This window comes from Panulirus ornatus, chromosome 19, assembly GCF_036320965.1.
Source record: "Panulirus ornatus isolate Po-2019 chromosome 19, ASM3632096v1, whole genome shotgun sequence".
Lineage (NCBI taxonomy): Eukaryota > Metazoa > Arthropoda > Malacostraca > Decapoda > Palinuridae > Panulirus > Panulirus ornatus.
Window position 1 is genome coordinate 12,625,744 of NC_092242.1, and position 24,255 is coordinate 12,649,998.

At 46.9% G+C, this 24,255-nt stretch overlaps 1 protein-coding gene across 3 annotated transcripts in view; it reads left to right on the top strand.

Annotated features, from left to right (window-relative positions):
• LOC139755396 (uncharacterized protein CG43867) overlaps positions 1-24,255 on the top strand; it is a 1,135,206-nt gene that overhangs the window by 753,651 nt on the left and 357,300 nt on the right. For all 3 annotated transcript variants that reach the window (XM_071673657.1, XM_071673658.1, XM_071673659.1), the window contains one exon: positions 22,521-22,583. In XM_071673657.1, coding sequence (XP_071529758.1) covers positions 22,521-22,583 — 63 coding nt within the window. The remainder of the gene's footprint in view (positions 1-22,520; positions 22,584-24,255) is intronic.

A 24,255-nucleotide genomic window follows, 5' to 3' on the forward strand; every position in this document is an offset into this window, starting at 1 on the left:
GAGGTCTTTTATACCCACAGCTGGGTCTGGGACCTTACCTACCTTACGTGTACCTTACGATAGTTTGGGAGGTCTTCTACCCCCACAGCTGGGTCTGGGACCTTACCTTACCTTACGTATACCTTACGATGGTTTCGGAGGTCTTCTACCCCCACAGCTGGGTCTGGGACCTTACCTTACCTTACGTATACTTTACGATGGTTTCGGAGGTCTTCTAACCCCACATCTGTGTCTTGGGACCTTACCTTACCTTACGTATACCTTACGATGGTTTCGGAGGTCTTCTAACCCCACATCTGTGTCTTGGGACCTTACCTTACCTTACGTATACCTTACGATGGTTTCGGAGGTCTTCAACCCCCACAGCTGGGTGTGGGACCTTACCTTATGTATACCTTACGATGGTTTTGGAGGTCTTTTACCCCCACAGCTGGGTTTGGGACCTTACCTTACCTTACGTATACCTTACGATGGTTTCGGAGGTCTTCTACCCCCACAGCTGGGTGTGGGACCTTACCTTACGTATACCATCAACAATTCACCGTGGGACCTTATCTTGCCTGTTGAGAAATTTAATCGTAGTCGTATTTATGGGAAGTGTGTTATTTTAGTAATATGATATTTTTCCACTCTAATATGATCAGAGGTAATTGGAGAGTGAGTGTTGAATTAGAGGGCTCAGACCCTGAACCTAGTTCTTATGAATGTATTTTGTCGTATGTTAGGGAACCTGGCTTAATGCCCCTGTAGATAGCAATAGCCAGTCACTCTAAACAGGAACACACACACACACACACACACACACACACACACACACACACACACACACACACACACACATACACACACATACACACACACACACACACACACACATACACACACACACACACACACACACACACATACACACACACACACACACACACACACACACACACACATACACACACACACACACACACACACACACACACACACATACACACACACACACACACACACACACATACACACACACACACACACACACACACACACACACACATACACACACACACACACACACACACACACACACACACACACACACACACACACACACACACACACACACACACACAGCCACTGGCCTCCCCTTCTTGTCAGACGAGGGAGCCTACCTCCTTCTTCGTGCACGGAGCTCATCCCACTTGCCTCACGTGCACCCGTGCTTGTGCGCGCCTGCGCTGTGTTGTGCCACTGTCGGGTGTCCCAGGCCAGGGGAAGGCGAGGCGGGGCATCAACTGGCTGGTCTCTGGCGCTCGAGTCATGGGACTCCCGAGCACCTGACGCAGAGGGGAGAAAGTCTCTCTCTCTCCCTCCCTCTCTCTCTCTCTCTCTCTCTCTCTCTCTCTCTCTCTCTCTCTCTCTCTCTCTCTCGACGGACGGGGAGCGGTCGTGTGCCTGCGTCTCGCTCCGTGACCCATTATAGTGATTGCTGGCAGGCACCGCTGCTGCTGCTGCTGGAGTGCGGGCTTCGGCTCATGCAGCTACTGTGTACGTTCACCTATGCAGCTTCTCTCAGTGCGTCTGCAGCTGCTGCTGTTGAAGGTGGTTCGCCCGTTTGTCATCTTCTGTTGCTTCTACTGCTGTTGCTGCTTCTGCTTCACATGCTCCTGTTCGTACAAGCAAATGAAAAGAGGGGGGAGGGTACTGCTTTTGATGCCATTTCTGCTTGTGTTTTCCTGCTGAACACGTCTACTCGTTCCCCTTTTTGTACTGGACTTCTGCTGTGATTGCTGCTGCCTTTCATTCTGCTGCACTCGTAGCATTATGTCCACATCTGTTTCCCTGGAAGATTTGACTGGATGTTAGGATGAAATGAGGAACAGCAGAGATGCCAGTACAATCCCCAGCAGAACAGGTTTTTTTCTTTACGTATTGCGAACATTATCACGTGAGTAGATACATTTTTTGGTGGGGGGGATCTTTTTGGATTCATTTGTGCTACGGTATATAGGTATATATATATATATATATATATATATATATATATATATATATGTATGTATGTATATGTGTGTGTGTGTGTGTGTATATATATATATATATATATATATATATATATATATATATATATATATATATATATATATATATATATATATGTACATATATATATATGCTCGAATAGCTCCATCAAGATAACCGTGTTTGAACCACTAGGTTGAGAGTTTCAGTGTCTTCATCATAAGACTGATTTAATGTATTCTGTTCACATTGTTGGGCATTTTCCGCACGTCTGGTACTTTACTGGTCTCGGGAGAGACGAGTATAATGTTCAATGCTTCGTCCTCCTTTTGTTTAAGTGATCTTGAGTATTTTATCCACCTCCAGTAGAGAAGATGGCACTTTATTGATGTGTTTGGGGGAATTAGTAGCAGTGGGGAAAGGAAAAGAGATAACATTATAAGCAGTTGAGGGAAACGTGTTAAAGGTCGTGTGTCGTTAAGGTGTTTTTTTTATTGGAGGAAAAACCTCTTGGGTGTCACAATGTCTGCATACCTTCTGTAGGTTTCTTACGAGACGAGACTACATTAAAGAACTGTGTGTACTTCTTTTGGGAATGCATGAGTTGAAGAAGTACACCAGATGATCAAAGTGTGTCATACTGAGAATTCGACCCATGTTGCAGTACGACTGGAAATACTGGACCGTAGTGCACCAGATCCCGAGGAATGGTTTAGTGTTGATTACAACCACCCGAGGGTACACGAGAACACAGGGAATGGTGGTGCATTGTGATTGCAAATACTGGACGGTACGCCAGAGCACAGGGAATGGTGGTGCATTGTGATTGCAGAAATTGGACGGTACGCCAGAGCACAGGGAATGGTGGTGCAGTGTGATTGCAGAAATTGGACGGTACACCAGAGCCCAGCTAATGGTGGTGCATTGTGATTGCAGATACTGGACGGTACGCCAGAGCACAGTTCATGGTGGTGCATTGTGATTGCAGATACTGGACGGTACGCCAGAGCACAGTTAATGATGGTGCATTGTGATTGCAAGAATTGGACGGTACACCAGAGCACAGCTAATGGTGGTGCATTGTGGTTGCAAGAATTGGACGGTACGCCAGAGCACAGGGAATGATGGTGCATTGTGATTGCAAGAATTGGACGGTACGCCAGAGCACAGTTAATGGTGGTGCATTGTGGTTGCAAGAATTGGACTGTACGCCAGAGCACAGGGAATGATGGTGCATTGTGATTGCAAGAATTGGACGGTACACCAGAGCACAGGGAATGGTGGTGCATTGTGATTGCAAGAATTGGACGGTACACCAGAGCACAGAGAATGATGGTGCATTGTGATTGCAAGGATTGGACGGTACGCCAGAGCCCAGTTAATGGTGGTGCATTGTGATTGCAAGGATTGGACGGTACACTGAGAGCTCTAGAAATGATTTTCCATCCTTGGAAATACTGGAAGGGACACAAGAGACCCCCGCCCCCCTCTAGAAATTTCCCAAAAGGTATCAGTGTTTTTCTCATGTATTTACGAAAAGATAATCAAGCGTATTGGCCGAGTGGCACATTTTCACGCCGAGGATGCCTTGATAACACACACGCTGAAATTCCGGTGGGCATCGTTCCTCACAAGGCTCACTCATAAAGGGAGGGAGGGAGAGGGTGGTGCCTGGCCTGGCCTGGCCTAAGAACGTTGCCTCTATCTTCACGAAATTCCCGGGGAGGTTATAATCTTGTGATACCTCAACGTTATCCTTGAGCTAGTTAGCCGTGGTGGTGGGCGCCAGGACAATTGATGTCCGACTGATTCACGGTCCGCAGGCCACGGTGATGATGATGATGATAGCTCCCACTGGCACGAAGGGCGTGGGAGAGACACACACACACAATCTTGTCGCGCGTCATCAACGAAGTCTAGAGATGCGACGGGTACGATGAGGGGGAAATTGTTTCGTCATTTTGGTGGTGTCCAGAATTGTTTTAGGTATTGTCTAGAGCCGTGAGAAATACTGTGGGCTGTATAGGGTAGCAATGCGAAGAGGGGTCTGCATTAGTTACTCTCCACGTTTACCAGACTTAACTTGGACGTGGTGGTTATGTCGGCTTGCAGATCGCGGGGAGGCAGCCTGACTGAGTAAGGAACCCAGACCCAGCTGTTGCGGTAGAAGACCTCCCAAACCATCGTAAGGTATGGGTAAGGTAAGATAAGGTCCCAGACCCAGCTGTGGGGGGTAGAAGACCTCCGAAACCATCGTAAGGTACATGTAAGGTAAGGTAAGATCCCAGACCCAGCTGTGGGGGGTAGAGGACCTCCGAAACCATCGTAAGATATACGTAAGGTAGGGTAAGGTCCCAGACCCAGCTGTGGGGGGTAGAGGACCTCCGAAACCATCGTAAGGTATACGTCATTTAAGGTTATATTATCGAGACAGACATGCAACCCGTGAACAGTTGATGGTTGATAGCGAAGAACATGAAATACGTTCTCAAGACTTTTTACCTAATACAAAGTACCAAAAGTAGCTGGAGTTTTGTAGATTTGAATTTCAATAGTATACGAATCGTACTCGTTATATTGATTGTAGGGGCTTGAACGCCTCATGTCTGGCACAGGAACGAAACTGCAGTTTTGCGTCATTGATCTCTCCGGCTGTTTGAAGCCACGGCCCGCAGACTTACGTACCCTCAGGCATCTTGGCTGGTTTAGTAAATAGAGTTGATGATTTTGTCTCCAGTCTTCACTCTCACCGGTGAACAACGGTCCGTAATGTTTCTAGTACTTACAGGAAGAGTTGCAAGGTCTAACATTATAGTTGCTGTGGCCCTCAACTACAGTGGAAACGAGTGTGAATCTTACTTTTAAATCATACCAACATGGAATGAGTTTCGAGTGCAGACTACCGCGCGTTGCCCTCCAGGCATTCCGTCTGCACCCTGGGGACTCCAAGGCTCAGTGGCTTCAGTCCTTCCCCCATGAGCTGTAATATTTTGAGTTAGTCATCAGAGACTGTGAACGATCTATTGCACGTATATCCTCACTGGAGAGCCTCGACCCACGTTGGATGGTGATGTTAGCACAGGCCAGCCTGACTCATTGATCACGTGAGCGTGTTAAACTTGGTAACGTGGGCACAGCCAGCATTGGAGGTGCAGGCCAGCCTCTGTAATTGACGTGATATTCCAGTTTTCTACTTACCCTTTGCAGTTCAGTGTCCACTGAAGACGAGGTCATCCGAGTTGATGACTTCCTCGTCACTCAGGCCCTACCCTCATTGTTCATGGTACTAGGCTACAATGCCTCTCATGTATCAAGAAAGTGTTTCAGTCTTCATTATCTACCTATCGCAGAGAAGCTGAAAGTTCTCTATGTCACACATCATGAGTAAACTTTTTATCCCACTGTAACGCTGTCTTGGTGTGTCACTGTATTGTGGACGTGGGTTTTTCGTTGGGGTATTATTTCCGTGTTGGATCCGTTAACCGTCCGCAGGTAAATGGGTTTTCGAAGGGGGGAAGGCAAAGGTGACCTTCGACCTGAAGTTGCCTAGTGGTTTCTCTTGTTGCGGGAATTAGTGCATCACTGTCCTCGTTCTGGGGATCGATGGCGCAGGGGGAAAGGGAGGGGCTAGGTGGGCAGGGATGGGAGGAGGGTTGGGAGGAAGCAGAAACATGTCGGAACATAATTTTTCACGAGGTCAAAAAGGTTAAGCCAGGCTGAATACCGGGTTCGAACAGGTTCGGACTTTTCATGACTGCTTCGTCAGTCGACCAAGGATTCTTTCGGATACTGACCTCTGCCGTGGGGCGACCTCCGTCTAACCTGATACTACCCGTCCTTGGTCGAGGAAAAATAAGTAGATCCGGGTGCCCCCGCATTGGTTAGCGCACGGAGACTGACGCATGGTATGTCGACCCAGGCGCAGGTTAGATATTCAAGTATGTGAACTGCAACTGGAGGACGAGGGATCTCCAGTTAGCCATGGCGATGGTGGGTAGGTGACGGTGCACATAGGACACACCAGCACTGTTCCGCGTGATTGTGGGAGAGAGTCGGGAGGAGGAGGAGGAGGAACAGTGTGTTGAGCGCCTCTCTGTGCGGGCGATGGTGGAGGGGGGGCGTAGATGATCCTTGTATGCCGCCTGGTGAACATTTTGTGTGGTGGGTAAGGAGGAGGTAGCTGGTGGAGCTGCTGAGGGTGCTGATGTGTTCATTTCCCAGCTTAGTTTATCGTTCAGGTTGACTTTGAGAGAGAGGCGCTGGGCATTTGCCTTCGCCCCAGTTGAAATGAGGCTACGCAGGGACGGCGCGGGTCGGCAGGGCTTTGGTCAAAGAGTTGGTGACTTACTAGTTCGCTTTAGAGTGAATATTTCTCTGTTGTGGAGGAGACGTGGTGGACTATGCCGCTTGGAGAGGGCCAGGAAGGACCTAGTGACTTAAACTGTCAGAAGCGAGGCTGATTTGCATGACTTCGCTCGTGAATTTGGTTGATGTAGTCGATGGTCCTGGTTCAGTTCTGGAGACTTTGAAAGGGCTGGAGTAGACGGACGAATCTACATATACAGACGGGTCACAACACATATGTTCTGAAGAAGGTAACTCAAGGTAAACATTTCAGTCAAGCTGCAATATATCAGATGAGTGTAAAGATAAGATCTTGGGAGCTCTACATGTTGACTGACAACCTACAAGGGTGAGGATACCTCCCGCCCGTTACATCATCCGAAAATAGATTATTCATTTATTCATTCATTTATTATACTGGATTGACGTTTCCCGCGTCATCGAAGTAGCGCCAGGAAACAGAATATAAAGACCCACACACACACACACACACACACACACACACACACACACACACACACACACACACACACATATATATATATATATATATATATATATATATATATATATATATATATATATGTATATATATATATATATATATATGTTGGAAAGGATCACAATTTTGCGCGTGATCAAGATATTCCTATGAGTCCACGGGGAAAATGAAACACGAAAAGTTCCCAAGTGCACTTTCGTGTAATAATCACATCATCAGGGGAGACACAAGAGAGGAATATAAAAGTCAGTTGATATACATCGAAGAGACGAAGCCAGGACGCCATTTGGTAAACATGTTTACCAAATGGCGTCCTAGCTTTGTCTTTTCGATGTATATCAACTGACTTTTATATTCCTCTCTTGTGTCTCCCCTGATGATGTGATTATTACACGAAAGTGCACTTGGGAACTTTTCGTGTTTCATTTTCCCCGTGGACTCATAGGAATATATATATATATATATATATATATATATATATATATATATATATATATATATATATATATATATATATATATATGTATGTATATGAACAACTAGGTACATGAAAATGACAATAAAGAAAATAAATGCGACCGTACAGGAAAAAGAGTTGTGTGTTGCAACGCTTGTGTACAGAGGCTTTTTATTCGTAGCCTCTGTTAAATAGATTTCCAAATTTAGTCAATGTTTTTACGTAACGATTTGTTTGTCAGAGCATTGTAATTTATTTGATTATAGAGTAGTTAGTTTGGATTTTTATAATGAAAATATCAGACATTTCTCGGAATGATGCTCACATATCCGCTGACTTACATGCCATGTGCGTTTACGCGAACAGTCTTGTATAGGTATAAAAACGTTAATATATATATATATATATATATATATATATATATATATATATATATATATATATATATATATATATATATATATATATATATATATTTTTTTTTTTTTTTTTTTTTTTTTTTTTTGCTTTGTCGCTGTCTCCCGCGTTTGCGAGGTAGCGCAAGGAAACAGACGAAAGAAATGGCCCAACCCACCCCCATACACATGCTTTGATTCAATCCACTGACAGCACGTCAACCCCGGTATACCACATCGCTCCAATTCACTCTATTCTTTGCCCTCCTTTCACCCTCCTGCATGTTCAGGCCCCGATCATACAAAATCTTTTTCACTCCATCTTTCCACCTCCAATTTGGTCTCCCTCTTCTCGTTCCCTCCACCTCCGACACATATATCCTCTTGGTCAATCTTTCCTCACTCATTCTCTCCATGTGACCAAACCATTTCAAAACACCCTCTTCTGCTCTCTCAACCACGCTCTTTTTATTTCCACACATCTCTCTTACCCTTACGTTACTTACTCGATCAAACCACCTCACACCACACATTGTCCTCAAACATCTCATTTCCAGCACATCCATCCTCCTGCGCACAACTCTATCCATAGTCCACGCCTCGCAACCATACAACATTGTTGGAACCACTATTCCTTCAAACATACCCATTTTTGCTTTCCGAGATAATGTTCTCGACTTCCACACATTCTTCAAGGCTCCCAGAATTTTCGCCCCCTCCCCCACCCTATGATCCACCTCCGCTTCCATGGTTCCATCCGCTGCCAGATCCACTCCCAGATATCTAAAACACTTCACTTCCTCCAGTTTTTCTCCATTCAAACTCACCTCCCAATTGAATTGACCCTCAACCCTACTGTACCTAATAACCTTGCTCTTATTCACATTTACTCTTAACTTTCTTCTTTCACACACTTTACCAAACTCAGTCACCAGCTTCTGCAGTTTCTCACATGAATCAGCCACCAGCGCTGTATCATCATCGAACAACAACTAACTATATAATACTAACCTCCAACAGCCAGGATCGAACCCGGGTCCCTTGCGTAGGAAGCGGGAGCATTAGTGCTAGGCTATGATCACCCCTATAAGGGAAACGACTATTCGTGTACTATGTAATCGAATGTCCTTCGGCCCACTCACGTTGGTGAGCAACGGGGTCTACACTGGTCATCTCCCATATGCTCACACAACCAGCAGATAACATTTTACAGAACCTAACTGTACAATATATGCACTATTTACGTGTATATATATATATATATATATATATATATATATATATATATATATATATATATATATATATTATATATATATATATATATATATATATATATATATATATATATATATATATATATATATATATATATATATATATATATTATCCTTGGGGATAGGGGAGAAAGAATACTTCCCACGTATTCCCTGCGTGTCGTAGAAGGCGACTAAAGGGGAAGGGAGCGGGGGGCTGGAAATCCTCCCCTCTCAATTTTTTTTTTTTTTTTTTTTTTTAATTTTCCCTAAAAGGCCCAGTCCTCTGTTCTTAACGCTGCCTCGCTAATGCGGGAAATGGCGAATAGTATGAAAGAAAATATATATATATATATATATATATATATATATATATATATATATATATATATGCTATAGTTGTTGCAATCAGGTCATAGGCCAGGCCATCATATCTAAGGGTCGTACCGTCGTACTCAAGGGTTCGTACCGTCGTACTCAAAGAGTCGTACCGTCATGCTCAAAGGGTCGTACCGTCGTACTCAGAGGGTCGTACCGTCATGCTCAGGGGGGTCTGGCCGTCTCTCCCTGTGGAGTTCAGCGAGAGGTATATATAAGCGTCCCGGGCCGGTTAAGTTAGCGCTCGCGCTATATTTACGGGTAACGCTAAACTCGCATGTTAATCGCTCCCTTGCTAACAGCTGGCTCCCGTATCAGCTGCAGCCCAGCTGTGTCTCTCTGCCGCTGCTCCCCTAGATACGACCCCCGAGTCTGTTGTTTCAGGTGTGTCAGGTGTTGTGTAGGGTATCTTGTTGTTGTTATTGTTGTTGTTGTTGTTGTTTGGAAGGCATCGTGCCGGCCATCATTGGTTGCTTTGGAGTTGTGCTGCTGTCGATAGCCGTTGTATTGGACATCTTTTACTGCATTGGACACATATATATTTTTCGCTATATTGAAATTGGGGTTATTCTGCTAGACGTCATCTGATGTTGTCATGGAGTGCTCGCTGTTCTGCTAGACATCAGCTGTTTGAGGAGACGCATGTGACCGTCTGGCATATCAGCTGATGTCTTGGATATCAGCTGGTGATGTCTTGGATATCAGCTAGTGATGTCTTGGATATCAGCTGGTGATGTCTTGGATGTCAGCTGGTGATGTCTTAGATATCAGCTGATGTCTTGGATGTCAGCTGATGATGTCTTGGATATCAGCTGGTGATGTCTTGGATATCAGCTGATGTTTTGGATATCAGCTGATGTCTTGGATGTCAGCTGATGTCTTGGATGTCAGCTGATGTCTTGGATATCAGCTGATGTCTTGGATATCAGCTGGTGATGTCTTGGATATCAGCTGGTGATGTCTTGGATATCAGCTAATGTCTTGGATGTCAGCTGATGTCTTGGATATCAGCTGGTGATGTCTTGGATATCAGCTGATGTGTTGGATGTCAGCTGATGTCTTGGATGTCAGCTGGTGTCTTGGATATCACCTGAAGTCTTGGATATCAGCTGGTGTCTTGGATGTCAGCTCATGTCTTGGATGTCAGCTGATGTCTTGGATATCAGCTGATGTGTTGGATGTCAGCTGATGTCTTGGATGTCAGCTGGTGTCTTGGATATCACCTGAAGTCTTGGATATCAGCTGATGTCTTGGATGTCAGCTGATGTCTTGGATATCAGCTGGTGATGTCTTGGATATCAGTTGATGTCTTAGATGTCAGCTGATGTCTTGGATGTCAGCTGATTTACCCATGTGTTTACCGTTTAGTTACTCTGGTGTTGGACTCGATTTCCCATATGTAAAGACATCCTTTGTGTGTTGTGTTCAGCAATGTTGATTCGTCTGTTTAACGGAATTCCAGCTGTTGTCGAGGTCGCCAGCTGTTGTACTGGATGTCACCTGTTGATACTGCTGGTTCTGACTTCAGCTGTGTACAGCAGCTGAGGTCACAGACATCAGCTGTGTACAGCAGCTGAAGTCGATGATCTTTTCTTATAGGTCTTCAGCTGTAATTATTTCGAACACCTGTTGCTGTTGATGGGGGGAACAGCTGATGTTCTGTGACCTCCTCAGCTGTTCTCGTGAGGGAAGCCGGACGTTGTGTTTAGGGACGGTCAGCTGGTGTTGAACGAGGCATCAGGTGAGTCCTAACCTCCGTGTTAACTTATGGTGGAGGGTCCTCGTCCTGTTGTGTTTCAATATCTGCTTTTTTAGGACTTGACGAGAATATTTATTTTCTTTTAAGATTCAAAAGGAGAATATTTAATTTTTTTTAAGATTTAAAAGAAGAATATTTTTTTTTTTAAGATTTAAAAGGAGAATATTTATTTTTTCTTTTAAGATTTAAAAGACTTTGACGTTGAACTCTCTCTCTCTCTCTCTCTCTCTCTCTCTCTCTCTCTCTCTCTCTCTCTCTCTCTCTCTCTCTCTCTCTCTATGGCCACTCGGATCATAATATGTTTGCCTCATCTTTTGCTCACCATGATGATGATGATGAAGGCTTTGGGTGGCGCTCCTCCAAAAGGTGTTGGAGGAGGTCTGAACGTAGCACAGGGAACGGACCGTGGCAGACACCTACACGACAGACGACTGATCCTTACGTGTTGGTTGACTTGCTCTTCGAAGACCTCCTGCACGTTTGCTTGGCGAGTGCTTGGCACGTCATGTGCGCCAGGTGGAGGCTGCAGGCAAGTGTATGTGACATCTTGTGCGCCAGGTGGAGGCTGCAGGCAGGTGTATGTGTCACATCCTGTGCGCCAGGTGGAGGCTTCCGGCATGTGTATGTGACACATCCTATGCACCAGGTGGAGGTTGCAGGCAAGTGTATGTGGCACCTCCTGTGCACCAGGTGGAGGCTGCAGACAGGTGTATGTGGCACATCTTGAGCGCCAGGTGGCTGTCGCTGGCACGGTTGTAGGTAAGCCATAAGCCCAGAGCTTCCCGTGGCTCGCTGTGTTCTTGAAGATAACGATTTGCCTTTTATTATCCAAGAAGGATTTCGCGGACTTCAAGAGCGCCACGTGGAAGCCATATCTCACGACTGTAAACAGGGCCGTATTTTAGTCAGTGACTCTCTCTCTCTCTCTCTCTCTCTCTCTCTCTCTCTCTCTCTCTCTCTCTCTCTCTCTCTCTCTCTCCCCCCTGCTCACTGCAGAAGATGCCCGGGATCGTCGGCAGCGACGTGTATTGCCGCGGTCTAGTGTCTGGGAGGCTATATATCCGGGGCCGTGCGTCGGGGTGGCATACCGCGAATGGCTCCCACGACTTTGACGACGTTTTCTTTGGGACGCATCACCTCGAGAAACAGCTGGGACACTCACCCCCTCCCTCTTCCCCCTCACCCTGGGGGTGTTGGGGGCATCGTGGCCTCTACCGGCCCTGGTGTACGCCGTGGAGGTCAATCCCAAAAATAACCAGGAAGATACTTATCGCCTGTGTGCTGATGACATACGCTCCCCAAACCTCCTATGACTCGAGCTTGTCCCACCCCGCGCCAACACCAGAAGAGACCCCAGCAGCGGCGTCCGCCTTCGGTCATTGCTACAGTCACTTCGACACGTTGGTATAACATGCCTGTGGAGGATGTCTCATTGGCAGTTTGGTTTAGGTTCTCCCTCGTCTTGCGGGCGTTCCCAAGCACTGTCTTGTTTAGACGAGTTGTCCCATGTCTTTAAACGAACTTGACCTCGTCGCTTTAAGCTTAAAGTCCCTTCAAGTATGCTATATGAAAACGGAAATCAATCCACCACAGGGAAGAACGTTGGTCATAGCCCCAGCCGTGCAGACCCGGGAATCTTCATGCTGTATATAGAGTGGGAAGGACCTCCATCATCATGTTAGTATCTGTCACCGTTTCACAAGGAACCCCTCGGGTTATGGGACCCCATCACTCTAGGTCAGTTAAGAGACATAACTAGCCAGAGAGAGAGAGAGAGAGAGAGAGAGAGAGAGAGAGAGAGAGAGAGAGAAGAGTTCAGGTTCTGATATTTGCGAAAGATATAGTCAGTTATGTACGATCATGGTCATCACCCCAGTAGTCCACTGAAGATAACGAAGTTCGCAGAGCATGGATGCACCGCCACCGAGTTCCTTTAGCAGATGTGGTTTCAGACAGTTTGGTATGTACACACCTTTGAAGACACAGGAAGCTTTCAATTATACTCTGAGGATCGTCTCTGGTGGGGAGAAATGGGGAAGTTGACCCCCAGAAACACTGCAGACTTCCGTCGGACGCGATCCACTGGGGAAGAATGGAGGTCCCATCGCGAGCGAGAGTGACGGTGTCTCTGTAAGCGAGGGGTTACCCTGTGGGAGACTTCGAGGGACCACAACCATACAGGAAGAGCAACCGCTCAAATGATGCGGGAGAGACTGACCGCTGACTCGAAAAGCGAGACGAAAAAGTCGCTAACAGCCCGCAGAGAACAATATGTGGGATGGAGAGATGTAAGTGTGTAAGATATAAATAAAAAATCATTAGAATGGATATCCCCGTCGCGTTAAAGATGATGGTATATGCCCAGTTAGGGGTGTGGAGATGAGCGCAACATTTGAGAAGTGTGCAACGAGGTTTAGCGGGGGAAGTAATCATGGTAATGGCATAGAAACCCAGTGGCTTCGTGTCGTGCAATGTTCCGCCATGTTTCCCAGAAGATATCTCTCACCACCACACCATCTGTCGTCCAGGGGAGGGCATGGTTAACACGCACGATTTATGAATAATCGTGAAACACGAATAATTATCTGGGAAAGGGGAGAGTGGAAGATCTAGGAATGATCAAAAGATTGAAACCTCTCCATCCAGCGTCCACAGCACAGCAACAGACGTAGGTATATATTGAGGGAGCCGGACTCAGCTGAGTCTCTGGAGCTGATAACTCACGAATCACTGATGACACTTTCCATATCACACGCAGCACTCCCCCAGGATAGAATATTCCCTTCGAACATTTTTGATGCAGGGCGAGACTGTGTATATAACACACGTGGAAGATGTGCAGCAGGGAAGGTGGGCGGGGGAATATATTCGACAGGTCGCGTCGACTGTAAAAAGAAGAAAAAAAGAAGGAAATTCGACTAGAATCACTCCGACCTTATTTTCTCGGGGGCGCAGGAGGGAGTGAGAGATGTCATAAGTTACACATGGAGGATCCCGAAATTCCTTCCTTCCTTCCTTCCTCCCTCCCTCTTGCCCTCCCTCACCCACGCTCTGGAATTAACCCCGCGCTGCAGCGACGGGCGGGGAAGCCTTGGCAAAAAATACCACCAGTGAAATGCCAAGATACCTTACGTAAGTACTGCAACTAGACGTTTTTAAGATCCAGGACCCGACGCTGTTCAGCGCACAGCTTGTTAAACAATTGAGTAACCAGTTGGCCGATGAATCTACGAATTCGTTGTATAAACCTCCTACGGTAAGGTATGTGCTCACATAGGGCCACAGTGGGTTGTGTGGGGGGCCGTCGCCCCCGAGGGTCGCGGACTGAAATAGCCTGATTGATCAGAACAGAGAGTGCACCCTGGTCCCAGACGGAGCTGTGGAGACGAGTAACCCACACCCGAAGGTGTGCAAGAGATTGGAAGTACAACGGGTGTTGGCGACGTCAGATGCTCAAACAGAGCAGCGGTTGTTTGTGCAGGATATCAGCTGTTTGTGTCAGGTATTTATCTAGGACATCAGCTGTTTGAGCAAAGCATTTGTGTAGGACATCAGCTGTCTTTGCTAGGCGTTTGTGTAGGACATCAGCTGTTTGTGCCAGGTGTTTGTGTAGGACATCAGCTGTCTGTGCCAGGTGTTTGTGTAGGACATCAGCTGTTTGTGCTAGGCATTTGTGTAGGACATCAGCTGTTTGTGCCAGGTATTTGTGTAGGACATCAGCTGTTTGTGCCAGGCGTTTGTATAGAACATCAGCTGTGTGTGTAGGACATCAGCTGTTTGTGATATCAGCCGTGATGCAGGACATCAGCTGTTCCTGTAAAAGTGCACGGCATGAGTGAAGGCCTCTTGCCTCGGTGTTCGGGCGAGTGTGCAGAGGTTTTAGGGCGTCGTGGAGTCGTGGCCTGCATCTGATAAGCCTTATCTCAGCTGTTTTATAATCCTACCTTTATTTAGCTTTTGTCGCGAATAGTCGCCAGGTTCGACGGTAAACACGCATTGAGATGGTGTCTCGGGGCTCGCTCTCTCTCTCTCTCTCTCTCTCTCTCTCTCTCTCTCTCAGAGAACAGGCACCCACATACACACCGGAAAAATGGAAAGAGAGCGATGATAACTCCCTACTACAGAACCTTTGAGGAACACGCCGTTTTTTGTTTTAAAAAGGCCGTGAGCTGCCCAAGTAGGCAATCCAATCTTCTAGACAAGCGAAGAAAATAACCGTATCTGCGTACAGTCATTGTTGGGAAGAGTCTATGCAAATCATTTTTTTCCCCCTTCCTTGGTACCGCCTATCTCGAAGGAGACTGACAGGTAGGAGAAGTGTGGACCTCATAGCGGAGGTGGTCCGTGTATGTAGGAGCCAGGAGGCCGCTCTCAGACCCTCCAGTGTCGGGGAGAGAGAGTACCTCATTTATTTTTCGTTCTCGCATGCGTCATATGGGTCTGTCAGGTTGATGAGGGGGGTTAGGTGTGCCCTGGGACGTGATACCCACACAAGCCGTGGTATAGTTTCCCCACCCCACGTCCCGGGACGGCAGGAGAGTCAGTCGTCGGAAAGGAAATCGGGTTGCGCCTGTGGAGGTTAGGACGAGATGGTGGTGGGAGGAGGTGCTGATGATCTGACAGGGACCGTCACAGACCACAGGCGGCAGACGGTGGTGATGGTAACGGTGCTGCTTTGCAGTTTGTCGTTGGTAGCCGCTTCTGGGGTTTGAAAGGCAAGGTTTATACGCACTTCATGTTGGTCTTGGAGCTCGTTAACGTATCCAGCAGGCATTGTTGGTAGACCATTCTAAAAGGGTGGTGAGGTGGACCAGTGTTTCCGGATGTATGCTTAGTCTACACTCTGTCGTGTAGTGTACTGTACACAAGAGGGAGAACGACGAGCCGCGACAAGCCAGAAATTCATAGAACACGACGTTGTGACCCCTGAACACAACCAGACGACCCTTGCTCGTTACGACGGAACGATCCTCGGTCTTAATGGTCGTGCCATCGTGTTCTGTAGGGACGTGCCGTCGTGCTGAACGGGTCACGAAACAGGTACCTTTGTTCGTGTATATTCACCTGTTTATCGCCTCTTTGTTATCGTCTGTCAGTCATTTTCCGACGACCCGACCCAACCCAACGAGCCTTGGCCCAGCCATACCTGTCGGGGGGTAGTAGAAGACCCATGAAGACTTCACCAGGTATTCACCAGTTCCTCACGAACTCCTGGGGGATTCCATGTGCATCGCCGTAATGGCCTAGAGATTAACACTACAGATAATGAGGGACTAGCAAGAAGGGGAATGGTAACATTCTTGTAAGGAGACGTATGCTTTATGGCTCGGCGAGACACTCACCCCAGATCCGCCCCACACGGCCGCCGCCATCCTCGCCTCATTAGCATGCCTGGCACTGCTGAGGCTCTGCAAGATAACCCCCAAGTTACACACTTGCTGGAAACTCTCGGCCGGAGACACGGGTTGGCGGCAGTCTGTGCTCGCAGGAGGTAGATGGGCAGATCATCCTGGCTCGCTAACTGGGAGGTGTCAGAACTGAGGGAGTCGCTCCCGCCTCTTGGGAAATGAGTTTACTGAACGTCAAGAACTTGGTCCCGGGACGGACTGTGTATGTGTGTGTGTGTGTGTGTGTGTGTGTGACGTTCCGGAATGGTTTGTGTAAATTTTATTATTTCTCTTTTAATATATAGTGTCTGTCTAGCTGTTTGTCTAAACGGGTAGAGAAAGATAAAGACAGATACGCATCTCCAAGAATGTTCACCGAAATGTCTTCGGTGTAGTTTTTTAGTGGGTGAGTCAGCCATAACCGTTAAGGTCTGAGCTCAGGAGGCATCAAAAGCGACTGAGGGAGAAAGGGGAAGGGTCTCAGGGTCAAGATTCGCCGTGGCGCTGGGATCCAAGATGCCTTCCATGGTTCCCCAGGACTGTAACTTTGATTCTGCCCGATGGGGTGTGAGGGCCTCCTGCAGAATGAGGCAACAGAGCCTGCCCGATGGGTTGTGAGGACCTCCTGCAGAAGGAGGCAACTCTGGGATGTAAAACATGCAGGTGGCGGGATGCAAGCTGGCGGTATGGAGAGAAAAAATGGAAATGGTGAGGCATTTGTAGGGAAGATGCATGGAGTTCCAGGGACATGTGGAGAATGGACTGGACTCAATACATGTCAGTAGAGAAGTGTCAAGAAACGATAAATGTGGCTCCGAGACATGAATGGACTTACTGATAAGCCATGATCGAAACTGAAGTTGTGTCATTTTTTCTTTTTTCTTTACTGAGTGAGGTTCTGATTCGGAGTCAGCAGTGATAGATGGGCAGTAGTGGAGAGTGGTGTACGCGGTTGAGGCATGCTGTATACGTATACCCATGGGTTCATTTGAGGAAGGGAAGTGAGGTAATTGCGTAACAGTTGTTCGTCTGGAAGGGTTTTTTTTTTTTCCTGAGTTCGTACGGGTCCAGGAAGGTTGCCACCTGTAGTTAACGTTGTGTAAGGCTTGAACCGAATCTCGCCTCATCGTACGGGATAACATATCAGTGTCCACTAAGTCAATTCTGGAGAACATAATTATTTGGAATCATGTTATCGTTGCGTTTGCCCTTAATGCCTTGAAGGGCCCAAGAATCCAGCCTGTCAAATGTTTTGAAGAAACCAGGATTGCTCCGTTGTCCTTGTTTACGACCAAGTCATCAGGGGAATTGTTTTGAAGGTTCACGAAGTCACCCTAAGAAGATTCTTCACGTGATGGTCAAGCTTAGGTTAGAAATCGCCCATAAAGCTCATTACCAGCAAGTTTTAGAAAGATTTTGAGCCTCAGACACTCTTTGGATATAGATCTACAGAGTCATCCTTACCCAGCTACGTCTTGGAAGGGTACGAGATACATCACTAGACAGTTGGACTGATCACACAAGTACCGAGCAATAACGCTGGCTCCCCCAGGCTGAGGTGTAGGAGGCAGAGAGCCGACAAGACGCACCTAAGATAAACACACAGGATGACTTATGAAGCTGTCGCTTTTGAGAGGGAGGGAACGGAACGGGACGGGACGGGACGGACCTGGAAACTTATATAGCTTTTCCCTTAACTCCAGTTATTGTGGGAGGGAGCAAGTTCTGAAGGCGGCGGCGGCAGCTGCATCACACGACGAACTGGAGAGGATGAGGACGCTCGCTTATTGCTGCCTGCCTGGCTGGCTTGGAAGACCCCGGTCAACCTCTCCCTTCGGCACAGCGTCCCTGACGTCATAGGCCATCCATCCGGTCCCGACCTCCGGATTTTGCTGGATCCCTCACCGCTCACGCACCAGGAGCAGGGGTCGGAGGTCACGCCGTCGTACTCAGAGGGTCGCAACGTTGCGTTCCAAGGGGTCCTTACCGTCGTACCGCTGGCTCTGCCACTGTGGTCTACATCTCGTCGTTGGTACTCTCTCTCTCTCTCTCTCTCTCTCTCTCTCTCTCTCTCTCTCTCTCTCTCTCTCTCTCTCTCTCTCTCTCTCATATCTTCCCTTATTCTCTTTTCTCTTTTGCTCGCTGTTATCTCCTGTTGGCGATGGTGAGAGATCAAACACACCGTGAGAGAGAGAGAGAGAGAGAGAGAGAGAGAGAGAGAGAGAGAGAGAGAGAGAGAGAGAGAGAGAGAGAGAAGACTGCAGGAGGCTCGCTATTTAAGACCCCAGAGCGAGTACACTGAGAAGTAAACGTGTGCGATCGGGTCTAACACCCACCTCAACCCACAAACAATGTTCCTGCCATACCGTCACTACCAGAACCTGAGGGTTGCGTCTTTTGTGCGTCGCATCTGGAGTAGGAGCTGAGCGACGTCGTAGAAGCAGAAGGTGTCACCGACAGGTATCTGCAGCAGGTATAAAGAGCAGATGACTCGGGAATAACACTTCAGAAGTGTAGGGTTCGCCCCCAGCAGGTGGCAGCAGAAGTAGGCAGCAGGAAGAGGAGGAGGAGGAGGAGACAGCAGACGACAAGGAGCGAGCAAGACGCCTTTCAGCAATTGTCTCCCCCACTCAGCCCGGCTCCTCGCTCACCTCTTGTCTTGGATCGACAACAGCATCCATTTTCTCGAGCCTTTGACCCGTCTTAACCCTCGCGAGTCCCATCCCGTAAGGCTTCTAAGACTCTGCCATAAGACTCAGTCTTGCAAACTATGAGTCTGATACTAAATAGAGAAGGCTAATCACTGTTATCTAGAAATTTGCTATAGATATATGACCTCCCCCCAACCCCGAAGCTGATTTGAATTAAGAATGTACAGAGCTGAAGAATTGACTCTTTGTTTTCCCGTCCGTAATGTGTAGTGGTTGGTGAGCTGGTGCAAGCTCTGTATCCTGATTGTTGAGCTGTAGTGGGTAATGCGTAGTAGTTGCCGAGCTGGTGCGGGTTCTGTATCCTGGTTGGTGAGCTGGTTCAGGTTCAGTATCCTAGTTGTTGAGCTGTAGTGGGTAATGTGTAGTGGTTGCTGAGCTGGTGCGGGCTCTGTATCCTGGTTGTTGAGCTGTAGTGGGTAACGTGTATTGGTTGGTGAGCTGGTGCAGGTTCAGTATCCTGGTTGTTGAGCTGTAGTGGGTAATGGTGTAGTGGTTGTTTAGCTGTAGTGGGTAATGTGTAGTGGTTGGTGAGCTGGTGCGGGTTCTGTATCCTGGTTGTTTAGCTGTAATGGGTAATGTGTTGTGGTTGTTTAGCTGTAGTGCGTAATGGTGTAGTGGTTGGTGAGCTGTAGTGGGTAATGGTGTAGTGGTTGGTGAGCTGTAGTGGGTAATGGTATAGTGGTTGGTGAGCTGTAGTGGGTAATGGTGTAGTGGTTGGTGAGCTGTGGCGGACGAGTACAGGGGAAGACAATCCTTTCATAACCGAGCGAGGAATGTGTGTTATTTACCTCGACCCTTGTTAGCCTGGGTCATGCAGAATACCACGTAGCTGGCAGGCGTTTATTCCCTCTCTTTATATATATATATATATATATATATATATATATATATATATATATATATATATATATATATATATATATATATATATTGTTATATATTATTACTCTTTCCACTAAGCGAGATAGCGTCAGGAATAAACGAATAGTGGCCTCGTTTGCATAAATCCAATCCATAGTTGTCGTGCATAACGTACCAAAGCCATCGCCTACCATCCACATTCAGGCCTCACAGACTAATCCATGGATTACGTAGACCGCTTCATATACCCTGGTTTACTAAGCCCTGTGACTCCACGTCGCTCCCCATATGCAACGTTTTCTCAACTCATTTCTATCCTGTGCATGCCTCTCGCTTTCCTGAATATTCAGGGCCCAGGTATCCGTTAGCCCCCTTGTTGGCCTAGCCTTCATAACCAAGGTCGTACGATTATATTCACGACTGTTAAAGGTCGTGCAAAAGGGTTGTACTTTCTGTGCTCAAGGGTCGTACTGTCCTGCTCATGGCTTTTACCGTCGTTCCCAAGGGTCGTCATTAGGTCATGTACTCGTGAGAGAGAGAGAGAAAAAAAAGATATAAATGGTCGCTGCTCTTCTGTAATATTAGAATTTTCCCCTTTGATAGCAGGGTCGTCATTAGGTCATGTACTCGTGAAAGAAAAAATATATATAAATGTATATGAAAGGTCGATGCTCTTCTGTAATATGAGAATTTTCACCTTTGATGGCTGATCCACAGGGGGGGTTGGGGAAAAAATATTGATGGAGAGAAATTAAGCCACGTTGCAGCAATTATGCTGATTGGCGGGGTTGAACACGCGTTCACTTCCCGTGTTGAGCCACAGTTTGGACATCACGTACTGGATCATGACGACCTCGTAAAGCATCGCGGCTTTAATCACGCAACGTTCCATGGCGATTTTATTCGCCCGAAGCGGATGGTAAGTCTTGAAGAAAACGGAACATTGTGGGTGGGTCAGTCAGTTTTAGATTCACCTTGAGCAGGATTTGTACGTCCTCGTAAACACTTCAATTACTCCATGCATTTCCCTCCCTTTCCTCCTCCTCCTCCTCCTCTTCCTCCTCCTCCTCTTCCTCTTCCTCCTCCTCTTCCTCTTCCTCCTCCTCTCCTCTCCTCCTCCTCCTCCTCCTCTTCCTCCTCCTCCTCCTCCTCTCCTCCTCCTCCTCCTCTCCTCCTCCTCCTCCTCCTCTTCCTCTTCCTCTTCCTCCTCCTCCTCCTCCTCCTCCTCCTCCTCCTCCTCCTCCTCCTCCTCTTCCTCCTCCTCATCATCATCATCACCATCTTCGTATAGACGTTTGCCATCCCTTTACTACCTCCCGATCGGAAACTTGGCCACCAACAGGAAACAGAGGACATACCATCCTCCTTCATCCTTCTTGCAGCAGTCCTAAAATCTTACAGTCTTCCCTGAGGGCTCCAGCTCATTAATTAGATATTTCAGAAAAAAGATATGAAACAACTAAAATCCTTTGGGAAGGGTAAGAGAGAGAGAGAGAGAGAGAGAGAGAGAGAGAGAGAGAGAGAGAGAGAGAGAGAGAGAGAGAGAGTATATGCAAAATCCGAAGCCATTTTGCCGGCAGTGTACAATTATTTCATTCCATTTGCTCGTAAAATACAACTTTAAAAATTTTTTTTAGGGGGTGGGAGAGAGGATGGGTGTGTGGGTGTGGGGGAATGATCACCATGATTATATAGATGCGGACTCCTGCGTATGTTTTCTAGTTCAGTGAGGTTTATTCTCGTCCTGTGATTTAAGAGTGTGTGGCGGAGCAACATGCAGTCGGGGTTGAGTGATGTGTGTGTGTGTGTGTGTGGCAGTAGATTGATTTGTCTGTGTCTAACTCAGAATAGGGTCAGGTTTCCATTGCAGCACTTGAAAAGTTTTCGATGATGTAGGGTTACATTTGTGTTGATCAGTGATTGCGTTACTCTGAGTTACTTTTATGTACTGATTACATAATTCCCTCGGCACTTGGTAGGTTGCTTTTATACTGATTATATAACTACATTAATATTATTTCAGTTATTTTTTGTATGTTGCTTACTTGGTTTTGTTAGTGCGCGTGTATATAGTTTAATTGATTATTTAATTCCATTAGTATTCGTCGAATTACTTTTATCGTATTCGTAACACGATATCAATAAGTATTTGTTGAATTATGTATCAAATGGACTTTGTCTGGATTAATCATATATCAGTTTTTAAGTTTTTACACCGGAAGGTTTGAATTTCAGGTCATTCCATAATGAAAACTCTGTTAAATCCAGTTATATATATTCTTTTTTTACTGTAAACATCATTTATATTTTCTTATTTATCTGGTAAAGCATTGAAATAAAAATTATTAATGTACCACGCCCTCATAGATGAGATGTTAAGGGGGCACTGTTGTATTTGTGTTCACCCGTTGCGATTGTCGCATCTCTAATGTCCTCTCTCTCTCTCTGTGTCCACAGCTGGCCGAGCTGGAGCAGCGAGTGGTGGAGGCCGAGGCCAGGGCCGAGGAAGCCGAGGAGAAGGTATGTATCTTTTAACTCGTCCTCCGCTTTGAGGTCCTCTGCTGGAGGAGTCTCTTAATCTCCTATGCAATGTCTCCATGTCATGCAGGGCGTTTGTCTTTTTTTTTCCTACGTGTATTAAACTATCTCTTCTTCATAGATGAATTCATATCTGATGTGATATACCATGTTGGTATTGTCCCATAACAGGTTCAGTTCGTATCTTAAATGTTTCAAAGGTTTCACGCTTGTCTCGTACATCACTTAACTCATAATATGTCGCGTGTATATCGTGCATGTCTGACATGGCTCATGTGGGATTCACTGATTTGTTTCACATTTCTTTCTTACCTGAGTTACACCCGTTTCATCTCGGTCTCTCGCGTGTTTCGCTTCGCCTCTTTATGTTGCACTGGTGAAGCGCGTTTCGTTCACATGTCTCGCTTTGTCAGACCAGGTAAGTTCCAAGTGCTCCGTATTGCTGTTGAAAAAAAATAAGAAAAATAAAAGCGGAACCTCTGCATCACGCTGGTGCTTGAGCGCGGGAGAGCACTCAAGTCCTCGGGGTCTCGAATCCTTTTCATGTCCTCTGGTGAGAGTGTCGGAGGCCGCGCGATGCAGGGCAATGTGATAAAACATGCAACTAGACTCCCCAGAGTCCCCAGACGACTCCCTCCTCCAGGCTAGAGACAATCCGGGGAGGGAACTTTAGACAACAAAAAAGGAAGACAAAAAAAAGATGAAGAAATCGTCAAGTATTGGCCCGTCCGTCACTCAGTGTTTCTTTTCCTTGTCCATCTCGTCCATCATCCCCGGACCTTCCCCCTTCCTTTTACCACGTCTTAACAGTCTTATTATTATCTTTCCCGACCTACGTTATCTGTTACATACCCCACCCCTCCCCCTCCCACATACTGTGCTCCTTTCCTGTTTTCTTCCTCTTACGTCTTTGATATCTCTCCCGTTTCCTTCCGTCTCGTGCAGCCATCTGTCTCATTCTTTCCTGGTGCTCTGTAATCGCCCCCACACATCCTGCCTGTACTTTTCCAGCGACCCTTTCCACCACCAGTATCTCTCGATGCCCCCTACTATCCATCCATCTCACATACCCCCCTTCTTACTTTTCCAGCGACCCTTTCCACCACCAGTATCTCTCGATGTCTCCTACCATCCATCCATCTCACATACCCTCCCTTCCCACACATCTTCCATTTGCTTTCCCATCTCACATAGCCTTCCCACACATCCTCCATCACGTCTCCCATCTCTCTCTCTCCCTCACCCCCTCTTCACACATCCTCCACCATCCCCCATTTCCTTGTGTCCTTCCCAGATATCCTACATCACCCCCTCCCATTCCATGTATCCCTTCCCCCCTTACACCATCAGCATCCTACTACACGTACCCTCCCTTCCTCCCTCACACCTCACAACTACCCCTGTCCTCCGCCACTCTCCCCTGTGAGCAATCTCCCTGTCTTACTAACCATGAACAATAACCTCAAATTTTTTTTTAAATTTTTGGATTTTTTTCCAATTTTTTTTCTTCCATTTTTGGGGATGATTTTTTTTTTTTCTGTACGTCATCGAGAAGTTTAATAACGGGTTGGTCGCCAGTTATAACCGTGGCCACGGTAGTCGTACGCTGGTGGGTCTGTTCTCCTGCTAGCGTAGCGCTCACTGTGTGACGTGA